This window comes from Malus sylvestris, chromosome 13 (assembly GCF_916048215.2).
Source record: "Malus sylvestris chromosome 13, drMalSylv7.2, whole genome shotgun sequence".
In the NCBI taxonomy this organism is placed as follows: Eukaryota; Viridiplantae; Streptophyta; class Magnoliopsida; order Rosales; family Rosaceae; genus Malus; species Malus sylvestris.
In genome coordinates this window covers 36,339,034-36,359,796 of record NC_062272.1, presented here as the reverse complement: position 1 = coordinate 36,359,796, position 20,763 = coordinate 36,339,034, and the positions used below count along the sequence as shown (strand labels likewise).

Genomic DNA, 20,763 nt, shown 5'->3' with positions numbered 1-20,763 from the left:
TTGTTCTTACCTGCAAGACAAGGAGAAAGAGAGCAATTAGTCAGCACTTGGAATCAAGCTTCCAGCCAGGAACTGACTGCCTGGAACCCCTTACCTGATTACTTACCTGGCATTGCTCTCGAGTACTCATCTTCAACATCTTATGCTTCTAAGGAAGATACCGCATCTGCCTGTGAAACAGATAGGGCAAGTGAGAAGGATACAAGGAAGCATGTGGAGACAAGCGTAACAGCACACGTGCCGATACATCCACTACTCTGTCAAAAGAAAAAGTATCCCATATCAGCAGGGTCGAACGTACTCTAGATTTGATGGACTTGTTTTGACCCTCAAATTCTTCAGTCGGCCTTATACTCTGGAGGAAACCAGAAAACCCTCCAGCCCGGTTCAAGAATAAGCCTGTGGAAAGTTACTTCTTTAAAAGCAAAAGTATCCCATATCATCTCTTCTCATTTTTCTTCTCTTTATCCTTCATGCTGCCTGCAAGATAGGGAGAATGTGAACAATCAGCCGGAGCTCTGATTGCTTACCTTGTCTGTCACCTCTTTCAGCAGATCCTCTAGCCCGGCGACTTGGGGGACTCCTACTACATGGTTTGTATCGCGCTTGACCAAGCCTGAAACTACAAGTAAGCTTCAAGTGAAATTGATACATTACCTTGTGCATCTCCACCAGTTACAGATACCACCCCTGGATGGAGGAAGAGTACTTCCAGAGAAGATGCCACATCTACCTATGAGACAGATAAGGCAAGTCAAGACGATACCACACTCCGAGACTTAGAAGTTTCGTGGTTACAAGATCATTCTCCCACAATATTTCCTAATGTCATTTGTACTAAATCATTCACTTGTACTCACTAAAGGAAAGCTTGAACCTATGTACTTGTGTAAACCCTTCACAATTAATGAGAACTCCTCTATTCCGTGGACGTAGCCAATCTGGGTGAACCACGTACATCTTGTGTGTGCTTTCCTATCTCTATCCATTTATATACTTATCCACACTAATGACCGGAGCAATCTAGCGAAGATCACAAAAAGTGACCGTTTTCGCTACCTAGGATCTACCTTGCAAGAGAACGGAGAATTAGATGGAGATCTCAACCATAGAATACAAGCTGGATGGATGAAGTGTAAGAGTGCATCCGGCGTGTTGTGTGACTGTCGTAGGCCACTGAAGCTCAAGGGAAAATTTTATAGGACGGCAATAAGGCCAGCGATGTTGTATGGCACAGAATGTTGGGCGGTGAAGCATCAAGACGTACACAAAATGGGTGTAGCGGAGATGAGGATGCTTCGTGGGATGTATGGGCACACGAGAAAGGATAAGATTGGGAATGAGGATATCCGAGGTAAAGTAGGAGTAGCCAAAATTGAAGGAAATATGAGAGAAAATCAGTTCCGGTGGTTTGGACATGTGCAAAGAAGGCCTACTGACGCTCCGGTTCGAAAATGTGACTACGGGACAGAGGTTCAGGGCCGAAGGGGTAGAGGAAGACCTAGGAAAACTTTGGAAGAGACCCTAAGAAAAGACTTGAGTACTTGGATCTAACGGAGGACATGACACAAAACCGAGCGCAATGGCGTTCTAGGATTCATATAGCCGACCCCACTTAGTGGGAAAAGGCTTTGTTGTTGTTGTTGTTGTTGTTGTATGCTTTTGAATTTATACATTGTGATATTTGGGGACCTCATAGAATAGCATCTCATTCTGGTGCTCGTTATTTTCTTACAATTGTTGATGATTATACACGTAGTACAAGGGTTTATTTAATGCACCATAAATCTGAAAGTCAATAATTGCTCAAGTCCTTCTTTGCATATGCCAACACACAATTCAGCCACAAATTAAAACCATCCACACAGATAATGGGGGAGAGTTTCTTTCCACGCCCATGCTTGATTTTTTTTTTTCGCACTCATGGTGTTGTTTTTCAAAGATCATGTGTCTCCACCCCTCACCAAAATGGGGTTGTGGAGCACAAGCATCGACATATCCTTCAAACAGCCAGGTCTTAACAATTCCTATCAAATTTGCCTCTTAGTTTTTTGGGAAGATTGTATTCTTATGACGGTTTATCTCATCAATTGTATACCTACACCACTATTGTTTGGGCTCATGCTCTATGAAAGATTATTTGGTCATTCGTCATCTTATACACATCTTCATACTTTTCGGTGTTTAGTATATGCCACCAATGTTCAACCTATGCATAAATTTGACGTTCAGGCTAAGAAGTGTATATTCATTGGGTATCCTTTTGGTTAAAAAGCATATAAATTGTATGACCTTTATTCGAAAAAAATCTTTACAAGTCATTATGTTGTTTTTCACAAGGATATTTTTCCTTATCATATCCCAAACACTCAATCATCCCTAGTCCTACCCGCACTTGTTGAACCTCCAAACATTTTACCACCATTAGACATCCTCCCACAAATATCACCATTTCACAACATGGCCTATTCCTCTTCACCAAACCCAAAGCAACTAGTCATTGAGCCTACACCAACCCCATATGACTTGGTAGTAGCTACTTTAAGCCCAATGGACGTCCAAATTGCAAATGAACCCGCACCAGCTGCACAAACTGCAAGTGAACCCACACCAGCTGCTCCTTTACGATGATTTGACTGTGTATCAATTCCGCTAATAAAACTCCAAGGTTATGTTTTCTATAATATTACGTTGCCCCTTGCTCAATTCTCGTCTGCTAGTCCTAATACATGGTACCATCTTTTGAACTATTTATCTTATCATGGTTTATCTCACACTCATTTGGCTTTTCTTGCAAGCATTTCACCCATTATTGAGCTTACGAGTTAGGCCGAAGCTAGTCAAGATCCTTAGTGGCAGCATGCCATGTATTGGTTGTGAAGATTTTCGTGGGGAAGGGTCCTCGGCACCTCAGCACATCTCCCCAAGGGATTGCCACTTTGGATGTGCAGTAAGGCTTTTGCTTGTTGATGTGCTACAAGAAGAGGACAAAGTTAGTTTTGAAAGGTGACTTTGTCAGGCATCAGGTGTAGGCCTTAAGGCTCGTAATAAAAACTAAGTGCTAGGCATGCCATTGCTATCTCAGTATAGCAGATGTAGAACAAATGTGTTTTAGTCGATTACTTGCTCCCCAATTTATTCGGACTTCTTGTTATCAAAGGATTGTTGTGGATGGGTTAAGTCCACATTAAGTTCTTTTTCTTGCCTTGTGACCAAGGACTTTTAGTTCATAGTCTTGTATGTTCGAATGAAGGGAGTCCAGATCCCCTTTAAGCCATTTAGCCATTTGCTTGGTTCTTGATTGATTTTAATGATAACATATCCATTAAACTAACCAAATCTAGATGCAAATGAGACTGTTAAAGTAGGAAAACAGGTGAATATAACTTGAACACATACTAGAGATGAATTATGTAATAGGTCTACAAATATAAGTACAAACACATGGAAGTCAGGCAAGATTTCACCTTGTCTATCAAGGTTGAACCTCTTGCAGCCACTTCTCTTTGAGTTTACAGAGGTTTATATGCTGGAAAGGGATGGATGGTAAATAGGTTTACATAAGGGAATCGATACTATGCCACTGAGGGAGGTAGCAGAGCTCTTAAACTAGAGAAAGATAGGCTTTCTAAGGAGATCTAAACAAGAGATAACTTGTTGCTAAAAAGATTTGAGATCTAGGCTGATTACAACTTTTAGATGCAGATTTGGCTTGAGAGCATAGTTTGTATGTTTGTTTCTTTGATTGGTTGAGTGTCCTTGTCTCTAGGGCATTTTCTTCCTTTTATAGACCTAGCCCAATTGTTGTAGCTTTGCTCTTGCCTGAAAGCATTTGAAGGGTAGTGAGTCACCAACGTTTTACTTAGAATGCCACTGAAAAGTGTTCTTTAGCTGGTAGCAAGTTAGTCTCCATCAGTTATCATTTAAATCATAAGCACATGGCCTATACATTAATAGGAAGGCACCAATTTGTCTCTGGACCTGGTGCTGGGCTTCAGGCAAGTCTTTTTCTAATTGGCATCTTTGGGCTTTCTCACACTTGCAGCTCAATGTTCAAATATTAACCCCAACAATGCCTCCTTTAATGATTGTTGATTTTGCAACCTAGGACGTTAATAATGATTAAATAGTCGTTGCATGCACTTACTCGGGACTTGCACTAAGCAACCGTTGTTAACAAAACCTTTGCACTAACCCACGAACTCTATCGTTAATCATCCACTTACTATACAAACCTCACTTAACCTCTTTGGCAAAGTATGTTAGCCATTTCAGGCCTTCAAATTTTAGAAACTTCTCTTGTTCTTCAGTTCTTACCCCCCAATTCCGATTTTCTTCCCATCTTCTCCTTAAAATCATTCAATGGCACCCAAAGTTGCTTGAACTTCATATCCTTGCGAGACTAGTTAGGGGATTTCCACCATGTGCCGCTTACTCAACAGCCTTCATTGCCCTTGGGTAGGCCTGCAGACCTCTCTTTTCCTCGAGGAGGGAGGAATGCACTCCTTGGGACCTGCATGGACTTCTCAGGTCCTAATTGCTGTTGAAAACAACATGCCTAAGGAGAAATGGTTCACCCCGAACCTATTTTTGGCCGAGTTGGGCATCTCCTCATCCAAATGGTCAAACCATCGTCGTGGGTTCCTTCTGATGAAGGATGAAGGATGGATGCAATGGATAAATGAGCTCAAGCCAACCTTTAAGCAAAAATGGATAAACAATGGTATCTATGAGCTGATAATGCTCTCTAAGAGCATCGTGACCGTTAAGCCCGAGCTTCTTAATATAGCCGTCCTCTTCAGGAACTCAGGCGTCAACACTTTTGACTTCAAGGTGTGCCTCATGTCTCTTACCATCATTGACATGGCACAGGTCTTCAGGCTAAGGCCTTCGTGCAGAATTGTGAACGTTACCCACGATTGGGCTCATCTCTCTCAGCCGACTGCTGAGAGCTCGAGCAGTCCTCCCTCCTTTCTTTATTTGGAGTATAACTCTGGAACTTTCAAGAGTTATGGAACTTCATTCAAGTGTTTTATCCCGTTTGTCAAGGAGGAATTTGGCCCCTCTTTTTCCAACGCCAACAGAGACCAAGAGCATATGTATTTTCTACTATATTGGCTCAATAAGCATGTCTTCCCAAACAAGTCCAAGGGAGTAAAAGTTGAATGGATCCCTCTGGTGGAAACTCTACACAATTTCAATGTTGTGGCAACGGGCCCTTTCATCCTCTTACCTCTATCATCTTCTTTTCAAGATGACTAAGGGCGAGCCATTTAAGACCAACCTGAATGAACCTGTTTGGATTATCCAATTGTATAAGCTTCGGGCTCTTAATCTTGAATTCCTTGAAGGAGTGGCCCCTGCCCGAATTCTAGCTAAAGCCTCTCCTACAAATCATTCCACATTCTGCTATCTGTACTCATTCAGAGATAGTCGTCAAGCAAGATAAAGATGCAGCAGACACCTTCATCTTCCAAGAAGTCACAGCTCAGGCAGAAAGGCAAGGTGCTGGAAAGGGCAGAGATGTCTCTGAGTTGTTTGAAAACTCAAGATGGTGAGGTGGAGATTGTAATGGAGCCTCAGGCAACTCAAAGGACTCGGGCAACTGAAGGAAATTTTGTGAAAAACATGTTCATTTAAGCAACATCTATAGCATGCAATTAACAATTAAAAGGCGGAATCATGCTTATATGCACTTAAAAACAAAACATTAACCATGAAATTCAAAGCCTAGTAGATTGGTGAACCAAGACTCAACTCAAATCAAAGTGAGTTGAAAAATTTATACCTTTGTTGATTCCTCTTTGCATAAGCAAAGGATAATCACCCAAGAGATAGGGCCTTCATTCCTTGCTTCTTAGCTCCATGGATTTGGATGGAAGAATTGGTTTCTCCAAGTTCTCAAAGTAGAGAACCTCTAAGTCTCCACACCAAGGTAAGATGTGAAGAAGAGATGAGTGACCTTGGAGGAGAAAGATTACTAGCTAATCCCTCCAAGGGGGCCGGCCTCTTTAGAGAGAAAGGAGAGCATCCTTTCCCCAAAAGAAAAACCCTAAATGAATTTTGGCTATAAAGTCATATTTATACCTTTATTCATTAGAGTGGCAAACTTGTAATTAAAGCAAGTTCACTACCCTTCCTCTAAATGGCCAGCCATAGGGTTCTATTGGGCTTTTTGGGCCTTTGTGAATTAAGTTGTCATACAACTTAAGTTAATGGGCTTGACGTTCGAAGCCCATTGGGCCTTGAGGCCCAAAACTAACCCGTGGTCTTTTAACGAACTTTATTCGTTTGATTAATTAACATATTAATTAATCCTTGCCATAAATAAATAATCAAACCATTTAATTATTCTTACTCATCTCCTTTGTTTCTTCAATCTCTACCTTACACGGTGTACGATCCATTAGGTTCCTTTTAGCGAGGCAGTGGGCGATTAGAACTCTTTCAAATCGATTGTGAATTGAAACTTACTTTCAATTCTCCCTTTAGTGATTATACACGTTTAGGGCTTCCACAAACCATGAGTGACACCTAGCAGTATGTCATGGTTACCCAAGCTAATCAGAAGAGGTGGAGAACCTATTCAGTTTAGGATTACAATGCAATACGGTCTTTCTTTAATACAATACTCTTGATCACATTGTTTGGTTTGATAGTTTATTCATGTCTACTATCCAATGTGATTCATTTTACTTATATGATTACTTTGAATGTGATTTGGAATGACTTCCTAAATCTCATTCATACTCTGGCCAGAGATTCTTAATCATATCATATAGTATTCTCCCTCAAACGGTTTGAAGGTTAGAGATCCCTTGTTGCGCATTCACTTGCCTCCATGGCTAAGTGGCTTAACCCCAACTATGCCGTGGACACCCGCGAATGGAGTGACTTTGACATAATCAAAGATCAAGGACCTAACCACAAAATAACTATGATGTCTCAGGTCAAAGGACTACTTTGCATTATCCCAACCTTGAGTTCTCATGTGACATGAGTATGAGAACTCTTCGTTGATCTTGTTCAGTAAACTCATTCCTTATTGAGCACCTACGTACTTGTCTTGGTGTCAGTCACTCGAGACCAGTCACTCTCACTAAGAGAAGACATAGCACATACTGATCTTAACGGACTGTCAATGCCCAATTGGCAATCCTATGATCAGGAACGTTTAGGATATGTATACAAAAGAGAATGGTCTCATGAATCTAACTTCTTTAAATTACATTCTCCTAATTACATATTCCTTGGACTTATCGTTTAAGCATATAACATTTATATGAGACGGCTTAAAACAATAATCTTTGCCCTTGATATTAAACTAGATTAGTTTAACATGTGAAATGTCCGTAAATTATCATCACATGATTGGTTTTAGGGCACATTTCCAATAGCAACTGTAGTGGAGACTTCAAAGTTTGAGCCTAAAGAGCGACCTCAGGCTCAGCCCTCAATTCTTGAGTCGCAGGCAACCCCCACCAAGAATAGAACAAGGGCACAGACTTTAAAATCTTCCAAGTCTTCCACTACTGTAGCTGAGGCGGGTGTGGGTAGGAAAAAACAGAAAGTTTGTAATAAATAAACCTTGTTTTATTCCTTCATTCTTATTCTTAATTTTGTGAAAATAAGAGCTGACAACCCCATTTTTTCTTTTTAGGGCCCCGAGCAACCAAAAAGGCAACTGTTGTTTCAAAGGGAGATCCACTAGGGGCAAGATGTATCAGAAAGCCAAGGATATGGAAGAATCCACTCTTGCAGCACTGGAGGTATAAATTGTATCTTAAGCTTTACTCTTTTGAGTTCCCCCCTTTTCTTCTTTCCTAATCTCTTCTTGATTCTCTGCTCGATTTCTGAAATAGGCCATGAGGGAAGAAAGGATCTCTTCGCCCGAGGCCTTTTCACCTTCAACCTAGATAGTACAAACTTCTCGTCCACAGGCTAAGTCTTCAGAGGTATATATTTATTTTTCATTCTTTAGACTTGTATCTTTACTAATCTCAGAGCTTTAACACTTATCTTTTACTTTTGCAGTTTAAGGTTGGGCATCCTGTGTCCTCAATCGAGCAGGGCTCAACTCCCAAGTCCTCCATTCCTTCTCCTGCATTGGTGGTGGCCTCAACCTTTCAATTAAATCTAAAAATAGGAGAAATGCTGCATTTTGTAGATGAGGATAATAACTTAATGAGCATTTGTTAACACTTCTATGCTTGAAGTCTTCCTTTTTTTATACTTATTTTACTTTCGACTCTTTTCAGTCATCCCCTGTACTAGCCTCTCATCGACCAACAACATTTCCATTTGGGGAGCCTGTAGTCCCTAAGATCTCGGTGGTCTTAGAGGTGACTAGCTCGCGGGCTTCCCGAGCAGCTTCTCCAGATGTAGTTGTTACTCCCGAAGTGTCCATCTCTTAAACTCAGGTACATTTTTTGTTCAAGCTTTTTCCCCTTTTTGTTTTATAAACGATATTATTGACACTTGTCCTTTCTGTTGACGTGTGTAGGTATCTGGTGATGGTTCAGGGAGCGTCCCTTCATCTTTAAGCAAGAAAGATTCTTCCCAGCAACCAAAAGAAAGAACTCCTCCTCTTCCTTCTAAAACTTCGAGTTCAACCCAGGTATACCAACTTCTTTCTCCAACTTTGTTTCAATCTAAACTAAAGACTTACCTCTCAACGAACTCTTCTTGGTTTGTAATAGGGACCTGGAAAAGGCTTGGGCCAATCTCTTCCTCCCTTGGTGGGCAAAACATATCTTCCAAGGCCTTTTTTATCCTCTGGAGTGACTGAGACCCCCATTCCTTGACCTAAAAAGAAGGTTGAAGCTGCTGCTGCTTCCATTCCTGCTTCGATTCCTGAGATTCTTCCTATTCTGCCAACTAAAGCTGCCTCTTCTAATTGAAGGAAATTTTGTGAAAAACATGTTCATCTGAGCAACATCTATCGCATTCAATTAACAATTAAAGGCGGAATCATGCTGAAGGAAAATTTTTGTCCTAGCTAAGAACATGTGAGAATATTTGAACACATATGCAAACTATTAACACATTAAAGTAGGCATGCATTAAAAAACAATTCTAAAACCCAATAATATCAAAGCCTAGTGAATGGTGAACCACAAGACTCCTTAACAACATTAAAGAGAAAGAAGGTTTTAGAGATTCATTACCCTTGAAGCTCATCCTTGTTTACACAAGGGATTCACCCAAGTGCAGGGCCTTCAAGTCACCAACTAGCTCCTTGGATCTTCCTTGTGATTTTCTTCCTTTTGATGCTCCTTTGCTCCTTGAGGATGTGAGGAAAGGATCTCCAAAAAGGCCAAAGATTTGGTGTCTCTAAGTCTCCACACCAAGGATGAGGTGTGAAGATGAAATGGATGACTTAGAGAAGAAAAGATTGCTAGCTATATCTTCTCTAAGTGGCCGGCCTCCTTTAGAGAAAAAGAGAGAAAATGTTTCTCATCTTTGCCACAAGAAAACCCTAATGAGGTAAAAGCTATAAAGATGCTTTTATATCTCTTTTCTTAGGTGAGTGGCAAACTTGCAATTAAGCAAAACTTACCACTCCCTCACTATGGCCGGCATCTTTTAAGTGATTGGGTTATTTGCCCATATTTGTTTTAGTTGCCCATAATGGGCCTAGTGGACCAAATCCTTTCGGACCTTGAAGCCCAAAACTAACTTAAAAGCCCAATACGAACCTTTCGTATAATTAATTAACTAATTAATTAACCTTGACCATATTTCAATTAAACCATTTAATTGCTTATCCATTTCATTTATATTTCTTCACTTTCATCCTTACTCGGTGTACGATCCATTAGGTTCCAATTAGCGAGGCAGTGGGCGATTGTTACTCTTAACGATCGATTGTGAATTGAAACTACATTTCAATTCTCCCTTTGATTAAGATTAGTGTTTGCTAATCTTCAGGGCTTCCACAAACCATGAGTGACACCTAGCAGCATGTCATGGCTACCCAAGCTAAATAGAATTGGTTGGAGAACCTATCCAGTTACAATTACAATGCAATATAGTCCTTCTCTAATACAATACTCTTAATCACATTGTTTGAGTGATAATTTGTATCATGTCTACTATTCAATGTGATACTTCTCTATATGATTCAATTGAATATGATTTGGAACATACTTCCTAAGTCATATTCGTATGCTTTGGCCAAAGAATCCCGAATCATATCTTAGAGTATTCTCCTTCCACCATGAAAGGTTAAAGATTCCTTGTTGTGCATTCATATGCCTACATGACTAGATAGCTTGACCCCAACAATGTCGTGAACACTCTCGATGGAATGCCTTTGACATGATCAAAGATCAAGGACCTAACCATTAGACATCTATGATGCCTCAGGTCAAAGGACTACTTTGCATATTGCAACTTACGAGTTCTTACATGACATGTATGTTCGAACTCTCTTTTGATCGTTGTTCAGTGTACTCGATTACTCTTTCAAGCACTTATGTGTTTGTCTTAGTGTCCAACACTAAATGACTTGAGACTAGTCATACTCACGCTTGAGTTGACATAACACATACTAACCTTAGCGGATTGTCAATGCCTAATTGGCAATCCTATGGCTAGGAACGTTTTAGGAATGAACATAAGGGAAAGGTCTCGCTAATCTAACTTATTTAAATCACTTCTCTCTTAGATCAAATACATTCATTGGATTCCCTTATTGCTTAAACACATGATACAATAAATAGTGATTAACAATAAGCTTTGCCTTTCATTAAACATATAATAGTTTAATACAATAAGTATTCCAAAAGCTATTATATCAAATGAGTGGCTTTGTGGGCATACTTCCAACAATCTCCCACTTGCACTCAAAGCCACCTTCCCATGTATCTAATACCCATCTTTTCCATATGGCGGTCAAGTTGGATTTGAGACATTGGCTTTATCAGTGGATCTGCTACATTTTCGGCTGAGGCAACCTTGAGGATGTTGACTTTTCCCTCGGCAACATATCTTCTAATGATATTAAAGCGCCTGTCAAAATGCTTGTTCTTTTGATAAGCCCTAGGTTCCTTGGCTTGAGCTATCGCCCCACTATTATCACAGTACAAAGTTACTGGTGATGTAATGGTTGGAACCATTCCAAGTTCAGTAATGAACTTCTTCATCCAGAACGCTTCTTTGCCGGCTTCAGCTGCAGCAACATATTCTGCCTCCATCGTGGAATCAGCAATTACATCTTGTTTCTTGCTTTTCCAGCTAACAGCCCTACCATTCAGAGTGAATACATATCCGGAGTTGGAACTTCTATCATCGACGTCAGATTGGAAATCCGCGTCAGTATAGGCTTTCACTCGTAACTCTGTTGCTCCTCCATAAACGAGGAACATGTCCTTAGTTCTTCTTAAGTACTTAAGGACCGTCTTGACAACTGCCCAGTGTTCTGATCCTGGGTTAGATTGATATCGACTAGTATTGCTCACAGCATATGCGATATCAGGCCTTGTGCATATCATGGCATACATGAGACTTCCTATGGCAGAAGCATAAGGAATAGTACTCATCTGCCGTATCTCTTCAGGAGTCTTAGGTCCCATGGACTTAGAAAGGTGAATTCCATGTTTCACAGGAAGAAGACCTTTCTTAGATTGTTCCATCTGGAACCTACTTAGCACCTTATCTATGTACATAGATTGGGATAATCCAATTAATTTTCTAGATCTATCACGATAGAGCTTTATCCCAAGTACATAAGATGCATCTCCTAAATCTTTCATGTGGAAGGTTTTGGACAACCACACTTTTACAGAAGAAAGTATTGCAGTGTCATTCCTGTTGGAAATGTGCCCTAAAACCAATCATATGATGATACTTTATGGACATTTCAAATGTTAAACTAATCTAGTTTAACATATAAAGGGCAAAGATTATTGTTTGAGCCGTCTCATATAAATGTTATATGCTTAAACGATAAAGTCCAAGGAATATGTGATTGGGAGAATGCAATCTAATGAAGTTAGATTAATGAGACCATTCTTTCGTAGACACATCCTAAATGTTCCTGATCATAGGATTACCAATTGGGCATTGACAGTCCGTTAAGATCAGTACGTACTGTGTCTTCTCTCAGGGAGAGTGACTAGTCTCGAGTCATTGGTGTGTGTGACATCAAGACAAGTACGTAGGTGCTCAATAAGAGAATGAGTTCACTGAACGTGATCAACGAAGAGTTCTTATATTCCATGTCACATGAGAACTCATGGTTGGGATAATGCAAAGTAGTCCTTTGACCTGAGGCATCACAGTTGTCTTGTGGTTAAGTCCTTAATCTTTGATTATGTCTAATTCACCCCCTCGGGGTGTCACGGCATCGTTGGGGTTAAGCCACTTAGTCATGGAGACAAGTGAATGCGCAACAAGGGATCTCTAACCTTCAAACAGTTGAGGGAGAATACTCTATGATATGATTTGGAATCTCTGGCCAGAGTATGAATGAGATTGTGGAATGTGTTCCAAATCACATTCAAGGAAATCATATAAGCAAACGATTCACATTGGATAGTAGACATGAACAAATAAACTATCATACCAAACAATGTGGTCAAGAGTATTAGATTAGAGAAAGACCGTATTGCATTTGTAATCCCGAACTGAATAGGTTCTCTATCCTCTTCTGATTAGCTTGGGTAACCATGACATGCTGCTAGGCGTCAACCATGGTTTGTGGAAGCCCTATACGTGTATAACCACTAAAGGGAGAATTGAAAATTGTTTCAATTCACAATCGATGTAAAATGGTTTTAATCGCCCACTGCCTCGCTAAAAGGAACCTAATGGATCGCACACCATAAAAGGTAGAGATTGAAGATTAAACGGAAATGAGTAAGAATGATTAAATGGTTTAATCATTTATTTATGGCAAGGATTAATTAATATGTTAATTAATCAAACGAATTAGTTCGTTAAAGACTTCGGGATAGTTTTGGACCTTAAGGCCCAATGGGCTTCGAACGTCAAGCCCATTAACTTAAGTTGTATGACAATTTAATGAATAAAGATTCATTAAAGCCCAAAAGCCCATAAATCCCTATATGGCCGGCCATGAAGATGAATTAGGGTTGTTTGGTTATTTAGGTCACTTAAAGAAGTGACTATATAAATGACTTTATAACAAAATATTCATTAATGTGATTAAGGGTTTTTTTTTTGGGTGAAAATGGGTGAGAATTGTCTCTCCATTTTCTCTCTAAAGAGGCCAACACCTTGGAGGGTACATCTAGCAATCCTACTACTCCAAGGTCACTCATTTCTTCTACAATCAAACCTTGGTGAAGAGACTTAGAGGTTCTCAATTTTGGGAACTTGGAGAACCTATTCTTCCATCCAAATCCATGGATCTAAGAAGCAAGGAATGAAGGCCCTATCTCTTTGGGTGATTAGCCTTTGCTTATGCAAAGAGGAATCTACAAAGGTATTAATTTCAACTCACTTTGTTTTGAGTTGATTATTGGTTCACCAATCTACTAGGCTTTGAATTTCATGGGTAATGTTTTGTTTTTGAATGCATACAAGCATGATTCCGCCTTTAATTTGTTAATTGCATGCTATACATGTTATTCAAATGAACATGTTTTTCAAAATAAATCCTTCAAGTGGTATCAGAGCCTAGGTCTAGTAGTTGGTGAATCCTTTTGGGTTTTGTAGTTCATAAGTTTATGATTTAAAAGTTGTAATTGTTACAAGCTTTATTCTTGCTTCTTTGAATGTAAATTTTGTTTGAAAATTTGCCATCTCAAATGTTGTAGATGTAGTTCATATGAGGATGAATATTGGAGCTAAAATTTGGTGCCATGATTTTTGGGATTTTCGGCCAAATCCAAAGGGTGATTTTTTGGGTTCATGTTTGTCTTGTTAAAAATGTTTTAAGGTGACTTTTGGAACCCCTAAGTACCCTAGGATGTTAACACCATTTTGAATGGTGAAAATTTGAGTTTTATGGCTTGAAAACATTCATGGAGCTCTTATGGGTTTTCATGGATGTTCTTCATTGTTCTTGATGTTCTTGCCAAGAACAAAAAGGTTTTGTGTTTTGATTCAAAGTTTTGAATATTTCATAAAGTTTATGTTATATGTTTTTCAAATGATTTATCATGTATTTAAAGTGTTAAATATTTGAATAAATGATGATGGAAACATCAATCATCAAAACATATATTAATTTTATGAAAGTATTTAAAGTGTTAAATATTTGAATAAATGATGATGGAAACATCAATCATCAAAACATATATTAATTTTATGAAAGTATTTAAAGTGTTAAATATTTGTATAAATGATGATGGAAACATCAATCATCAAAACATATATTATTTTTATGAAAGGTGAAAGCACTACTTGATTGTTTTTTGACAAAACTAATAAATCAAAACACCCATCACTCATTTTTATCCCTAAAAACCGGCCACCCTAATAAAATAGGGTATTTTTGGGGCTTTTATGCAATTACATAAAGTTTTGATACTTTTGTGTATTTGTACTTTGACCCGAAAGTTTACGTTTTGACGTTAAGGCCTAAAAACGCTAAAGGACAAATTGTTTTGCTCCTTTAATGAAGTTTTTGAATTTATTTAAATTTTGGGTTCTAGTTGTATTTACATGAAGTAGTGACTTTTGTGTTTTTACAAAGTGACCCCAAAAGTTTATGTTTTCGCAATATGGCCCAAAAAGTTGTGGTTATTGCATGATGGCCCAAATAGGATGAGAACAAAATTGTTTTGTCTCTTTAAATGAGAATTGGATTTTCATTTTGTTTAGCTCCACTTAAATCAATTTTATGGATACAAAAACCAAATGAAAATGTTGCATTCAATTAATTAGTTAAAGCGTTAATTAATTAAAGGATGATTATGAACCTAAGCCTAATATAATTGAGCTATGTGAAAGGCGTTTCAAATTTGTTTGAACCATGGGAATGTGTAGATTAGATTTTGGTTGTAATTTGATTTAATCAAATGTTGTAAAAGGGCATAAGTCCTTCTTTACTTTAAGGTAATTTGTTTTATGCAAATGTTGTAATGAGCATAAGCTCATCCTTTACTTTGAAGTATTTCTTTCTTGCTTTATATGATATGCATGAAAATGAAGTAATTGGGTCCAACGCCCCTAAGACAACACGCCTTAATGTGATTAAACGCGTAACTAAAATCAATCTCCATCCCTAGACCGAGATTCAACACAAGGCTCGTGTTGAATCTAAACAAAGGTTCATAGTCATCCTAAGGCCCTAAGGCAACTATATAGTCCATTAAATGAATGCAAAGGTTATGATAGTAGTATCATATACTCTTGCTTTAAAAACCGTTTTATAAGCATAGTGGGAGTATTATATACAACTAAAACAATCCAATGGACCAATAGTTGTAATAGGACCAAAATTGTTTTAATAGAGATTAAAATGTATGTTTATATGTGATGAGACCAAAAACCCTCAACCAAACCAATATTAAGTTGATAAGCGGAGAGTGCTTAGAACACTCTTTCGTGGCCTTCCACCGTGGTGGGATCCAATCGTTTATGACTTGTACACCGGCTTCACCCTATCATGGGGGAGTACAAAGTGCATGCTTATACTCAGGAGGAATCCATATACATATGATGAGGTGAGTGTAGGCAACGAGGATAGCCGACATCGTATCATCGTGAGGCTATTCTTGAACCCCTTCACAAACTAAGCATGGTGGGAATGACTTAACTAAGTGCAATGGAACCAACATCATATCATTGTGAGGTTACATTCTCTAGAGGCCAAATAAGATGGGTACTTGCATTAGTTGCAAATGAGTAAGCGTACTCTCTCATTATTATTGTTGCTAGCCATATATCGTATCATCGTGAGGTGGGCTTGGTAATAGTGAGCCTCCCATAACCTACTAAGAGTTTCATCCAAAACTCTCGAATTCCAATGAGGGATATGGAATTTGCCAAAAATAGTGGGTGATGCTATTTGATTTAAAGACCCGAATCAAATGGCTTAAAATCAATCAATTTATATTCGTTATGTATTTGTTTACCAATATATTTGCAAACGCTATCCAACACTTGACAAAACCGAATGTTTTAGTTTCCGGACTTAGGTACCACAATCCCAAAGAATGTCTTAAAAGGATTGCATATGTATCTAAGTAGTCTCATCCTCACAATCTTACTATTGATAATGTATCATTAGAAGAATATGTTAGAAAAGGTCTATCATAAAGAGGACAACACTTTTAAATGTCATAATTCTTCAATTACAATTTGTTGTATGAAGAAATAGGAGTTGCTTTGAACAACTCTTAGTCAATGCAAACACTTAGTGCTTGTTTCTTTGTTAAATGAACAAAGAACTTGAGAAGAAAGCACAAAGGCATGAATACATTATGTGCCATGATTCTTCACTTACAAATTGTTGTATGAAGAAATGAGAGTTGCCTTGTACAACTCTTAAAGGTTTGTAATTATGTTTAGAACATAATGGTTGATTGACAAAAATAGTCCATTAACATGGACTTATGATGATTTTGAATCATTGAGTGTTGAAGTGTTAAACCACTTAACGAGACGGAAACTAGGCAAGGACTTTACCTTTGTTTCCCTATCCTAATGGTTCACTAAGTTTATGGTAAACTATGTAGTGAACAATAACCACATACTCTCCAAATTGTTTGATGTGTATAACACAATTGAAAAGGGTTTCAAGAGAGATAGTGGGAGTTTAGGGACCATGACTAATGTAGTCAAAGGTGAAAGTCAAATAAAGAAGATAAATAACTCCAAGGGAACAAACTTTCTTTATGAAAGGATGGACATTGGAAGGGGTATTTGCAAGAAATGTCTTGCAAGTGTCAAGAACACACCTTTCGAAGGTGTTGTAAAATGTTCTTGAATAGTTCAAAACAGTTGGTTCTTCTACTTGAATGTATGATTCCGTATTAGTAACTATGTTTTACAAATCGTTGTAAAAGTGTGACTAATAAGAAGTAGAAGATATATGAGAGAAGAAAAGGTACTTCACATACGGAACGTGAATAAGATATAGATCTCTGCGAAAGCAGATAGTACTTACTTCCTCATATGAACTACCAAAGAAATTGGATTATAGTAATCTAATTGATTGTCTCTATAGTAGAGATGATATGGTAGTGTTAACTGTTTAGAATATAATGATGCTTAAAACCCAAAAGGTTGCAAGGTAGTGACTAATCCCAACTAAATTGTGATACCTCTAAAACATAAGTTACGAGTTGGTGAAACAAGGATGCTTTGGATCGTTAGATCCGGATCCAATACCTTCTTGTTAAAATTGTATAGAGGCGAAATGTTCGAATCTTTATTCTTTTGGAAAGAAGAAAGAATCACAAAGTTGTTGAGGTTAATTCACTTAAATGTTAGTGGCACTTGTCCACAACATAATACTACTCATGTTATATGACATTCACCGAAGATCACTCTCGGTTGGACTATAGTTTATTTTGAATAAACACAAGTCCGAATACTTTGCAAAAGGTTTCAAAGAATTCAAGAAATGTAAATAGATGAGTAAGATATCTAAAGTATTTACCTCCTTAGATTTGATCCAAGGAAAGGTAACACTTTAGATGAGTTTCCTTGAAAGATATCAAGGAAAATAGCATCATAAGATAATGTATTTCTCCATTAGGAGAAGAACGAACTCGAATAAGATTTAGTTCGTTAAATGTTATCTATTACCCATATATAGGATATATACTTCTAAAACAATATGATTGTCAATGAGAAGATCTTCCAATATTTTCATGACTCCATAAGATGTAGTTGGAAAAGAAAGACAAATCTTAAGCATGTTAAAGATTTGGGGTTGTGTGCTAATAAGCAATATTCGTTTGATAACAATCTTGTAGGATATCCTTAAAATAACTTTTGGATATCGCTTCTATAAACCAACTAACAAATGTTGTTTTGTTGGGAAGTTCATTGTAATCCTACAATGTGATTTGCCTAAGAGCAAATGAACGAGAGATAGAACTCAAAGAATGGGTTCTTTGAGAAACAAGGAAGTAATCAACAAATATAACAACCTAGTTCCTATACCACAAGCTCCAAGGTAGTCGATAAGAATGAAAATCCTTATGACTACATTGAGTGCATATACGATATATACTCAAGGAAATGGTAAAGTACCATTTGACTCGAAATAATGAAACCTTCATAGCTAATTGGTAGCTTAAGGTAACTACAATCAAAGAGAATGGTTGACTTTGAAGAAACCATCTTTGAGGTAGGCTTGGTTTCAATTAATTCGAAGATTGCTAGCTACAACTAAAATGGTGATTCAATGTTTTGACATAATATGGGTTTCCGAAACCATTATTAAGATAGTCTTGATAATATATGTCCAAAACTATAAATCACAAGACATGTAAGTTGTAGAGATCCATCCATCATGGATCTTAGCAAGTTAGTGGGAGCTATTTGCATTTTATGAGGAAAAAGAATCAAATCGTTTGATTTCTCATCAAGATGTAAATGAATCTTTTGTTTACGAGTTTTACAAAAGATTAGTGGGAGTTAATCATGTTCCTAAAATTTAAGTATATATGATATATTAATTTTGGAAATAAAAAGAATACTTCTTCGTTAAAGTTATGACTTTAATACATTATATGAAGATAGAATGTATATGGGAGATATAGTCTAGATACATGGGATGGAAATCTATAATGATATATTTCATGATATAATTGGATTATATCAATCCCTAATAATAGACAATGGATGCTAGGAAGTTTCTCATATGATGATAAACTTCAATAAGAAGGACGATTCTAGTGAGACTAGCAAGTTGCCCTTCTCAAAGGGAACGTACCCTTTGACTCCCATAGAAATAATGCGTAAATTGAATACTTTATGCATAAGCAGAAAGGTGATTTATGTATTTCATATTGTATGAAAAACATTGATATGAGTTGTACCTAGAACGGTACAAGACGATATCAGTGCAAGCCCAGGATCAGAACCGTGGCAACTGTCAAGTGAGTCCTTAAGTATTTAAGAAATACTTAAGGATAGATTCCTCAAAGAATGAGGAAGAATTAGAGTAACGTAATGGAAGCGTAAATGTATTAGATTATGAATCTGATACATCATTGGATGTTTCTTCATTATGAATGAAGAGATAAACAAATATCTCTTTATTATGACTAAAGAGATATTTGGATGGAAACATTAAAGTAAAGACTTTAGTGTGTTCCATTATGAATGCAAGATATATTGCCATATAGAAGTTTACAAAAATGTTGTTTGGATGGGAAAGTTCATTTATGAACTCTCTATTCGATTCCAACCAGAAAGTGTATGACACTAATGGGGCGATAGCTCAAGCCTGGGAATCAAGGTCTCATCAAGATCTGAACACAAATGAGAGACTGAACCACATGATTGAGAATCATGTATAATGGTGACGTCGTTATTCTCACGGTTGCTTCTGTGGATAACACATATAGATATCCATTGACTAGGCCTACTACTCAGCCATTTATGAAATGACTACAGAAGAGGTATCATCACTGATGACCAATGCTGATTGGCTCTAGTGCAAGTGGGAGATTGTTGGAAATGTGCCCTAAAACCAATCATATGATGATACTTTATGGACATTTCAAATGTTAAACTAATCTAGTTTAACATATAAAGGGCAAAGATTATTGTTTGAGCCGTCTCATATAAATGTTATATGCTTAAACGATAAAGTCCAAGGAATATGTGATTGGGAGAATGCAATCTAATGAAGTTAGATTAATGAGACCATTCTTTCGTAGACACATCCTAAATGTTCCTGATCATAGGATTACCAATTGGGCATTGACAGTCCGTTAAGATCAGTACGTACTGTGTCTTCTCTCAGGGAGAGTGACTAGTCTCGAGTCATTGGTGTGTGTGACATCAAGACAAGTACGTAGGTGCTCAATAAGAGAATGAGTTCACTGAACGTGATCAACGAAGAGTTCTTATATTCCATGTCACATGAGAACTCATGGTTGGGATAATGCAAAGTAGTCCTTTGACCTGAGGCATCACAGTTGTCTTGTGGTTAAGTCCTTAATCTTTGATTATGTCTAATTCACCCCCTCGGGGTGTCACGGCATCGTTGGGGTTAAGCCACTTAGTCATGGAGACAAGTGAATGCGCAACAAGGGATCTCTAACCTTCAAACAGTTGAGGGAGAATACTCTATGATATGATTTGGAATCTCTGGCCAGAGTATGAATGAGATTGTGGAATGTGTTCCAAATCACATTCAAGGAAATCATATAAGCAAACGATTCACATTGGATAGTAGACATGAACAAATAAACTATCATACCAAACAATGTGGTCAAGAGTATTAGATTAGAGAAAGACCGTATTGCATTTGTAATCCCGAACTGAATAGGTTCTCTATCCTCTTCTGATTAGCTTGGGTAACCATGACATGCTGCTAGGCGTCAACCATGGTTTGTGGAAGCCCTATACGTGTATAACCACTAAAGGGAGAATTGAAAATTGTTTCAATTCACAATCGATGTAAAATGGTTTTAATCGCCCACTGCCTCGCTAAAAGGAACCTAATGGATCGCACACCATAAAAGGTAGAGATTGAAGATTAAACGGAAATGAGTAAGAATGATTAAATGGTTTAATCATTTATTTATGGCAAGGATTAATTAATATGTTAATTAATCAAACGAATTAGTTCGTTAAAGACTTCGGGATAGTTTTGGACCTTAA

The 20,763-nt window shown here is 37.8% G+C and overlaps 1 protein-coding gene across 1 annotated transcript; it reads left to right on the top strand.

The window, feature by feature from the left end:
• Positions 1-5,451: 5,451 nt before the first annotated feature.
• On the top strand, positions 5,452-8,900 carry LOC126595466 (flocculation protein FLO11-like). Its single transcript, XM_050261750.1, has 6 exons — positions 5,452-5,583; positions 7,382-7,570; positions 8,035-8,109; positions 8,259-8,399; positions 8,504-8,617; positions 8,817-8,900. Exons 1-6 carry the CDS (start codon positions 5,452-5,454, stop codon positions 8,898-8,900), a joined length of 735 nt encoding a protein of 244 aa, XP_050117707.1.
• Positions 8,901-20,763: the final 11,863 nt, after the last annotated feature.

What these genes read in the sequence shown, in the direction of transcription:
- LOC126595466 (XM_050261750.1), top strand. Translation starts at nt 5,452, where the DNA reads ATGCAGCAGACACCTTCATCTTCCAAGAAGTCACAGCTCAGGCAGAAA. An exon ending in CCATTCCTTCTCCTGCATTG is followed by an intron (nt 8,110 to 8,258) that starts GTGGTGGCCTCA and finishes GACTCTTTTCAG; the next exon opens with TCATCCCCTGTACTAGCCTC. An exon ending in AAACTTCGAGTTCAACCCAG is followed by an intron (nt 8,618 to 8,816) that starts GTATACCAACTT and finishes CCTAAAAAGAAG; the next exon opens with GTTGAAGCTGCTGCTGCTTC.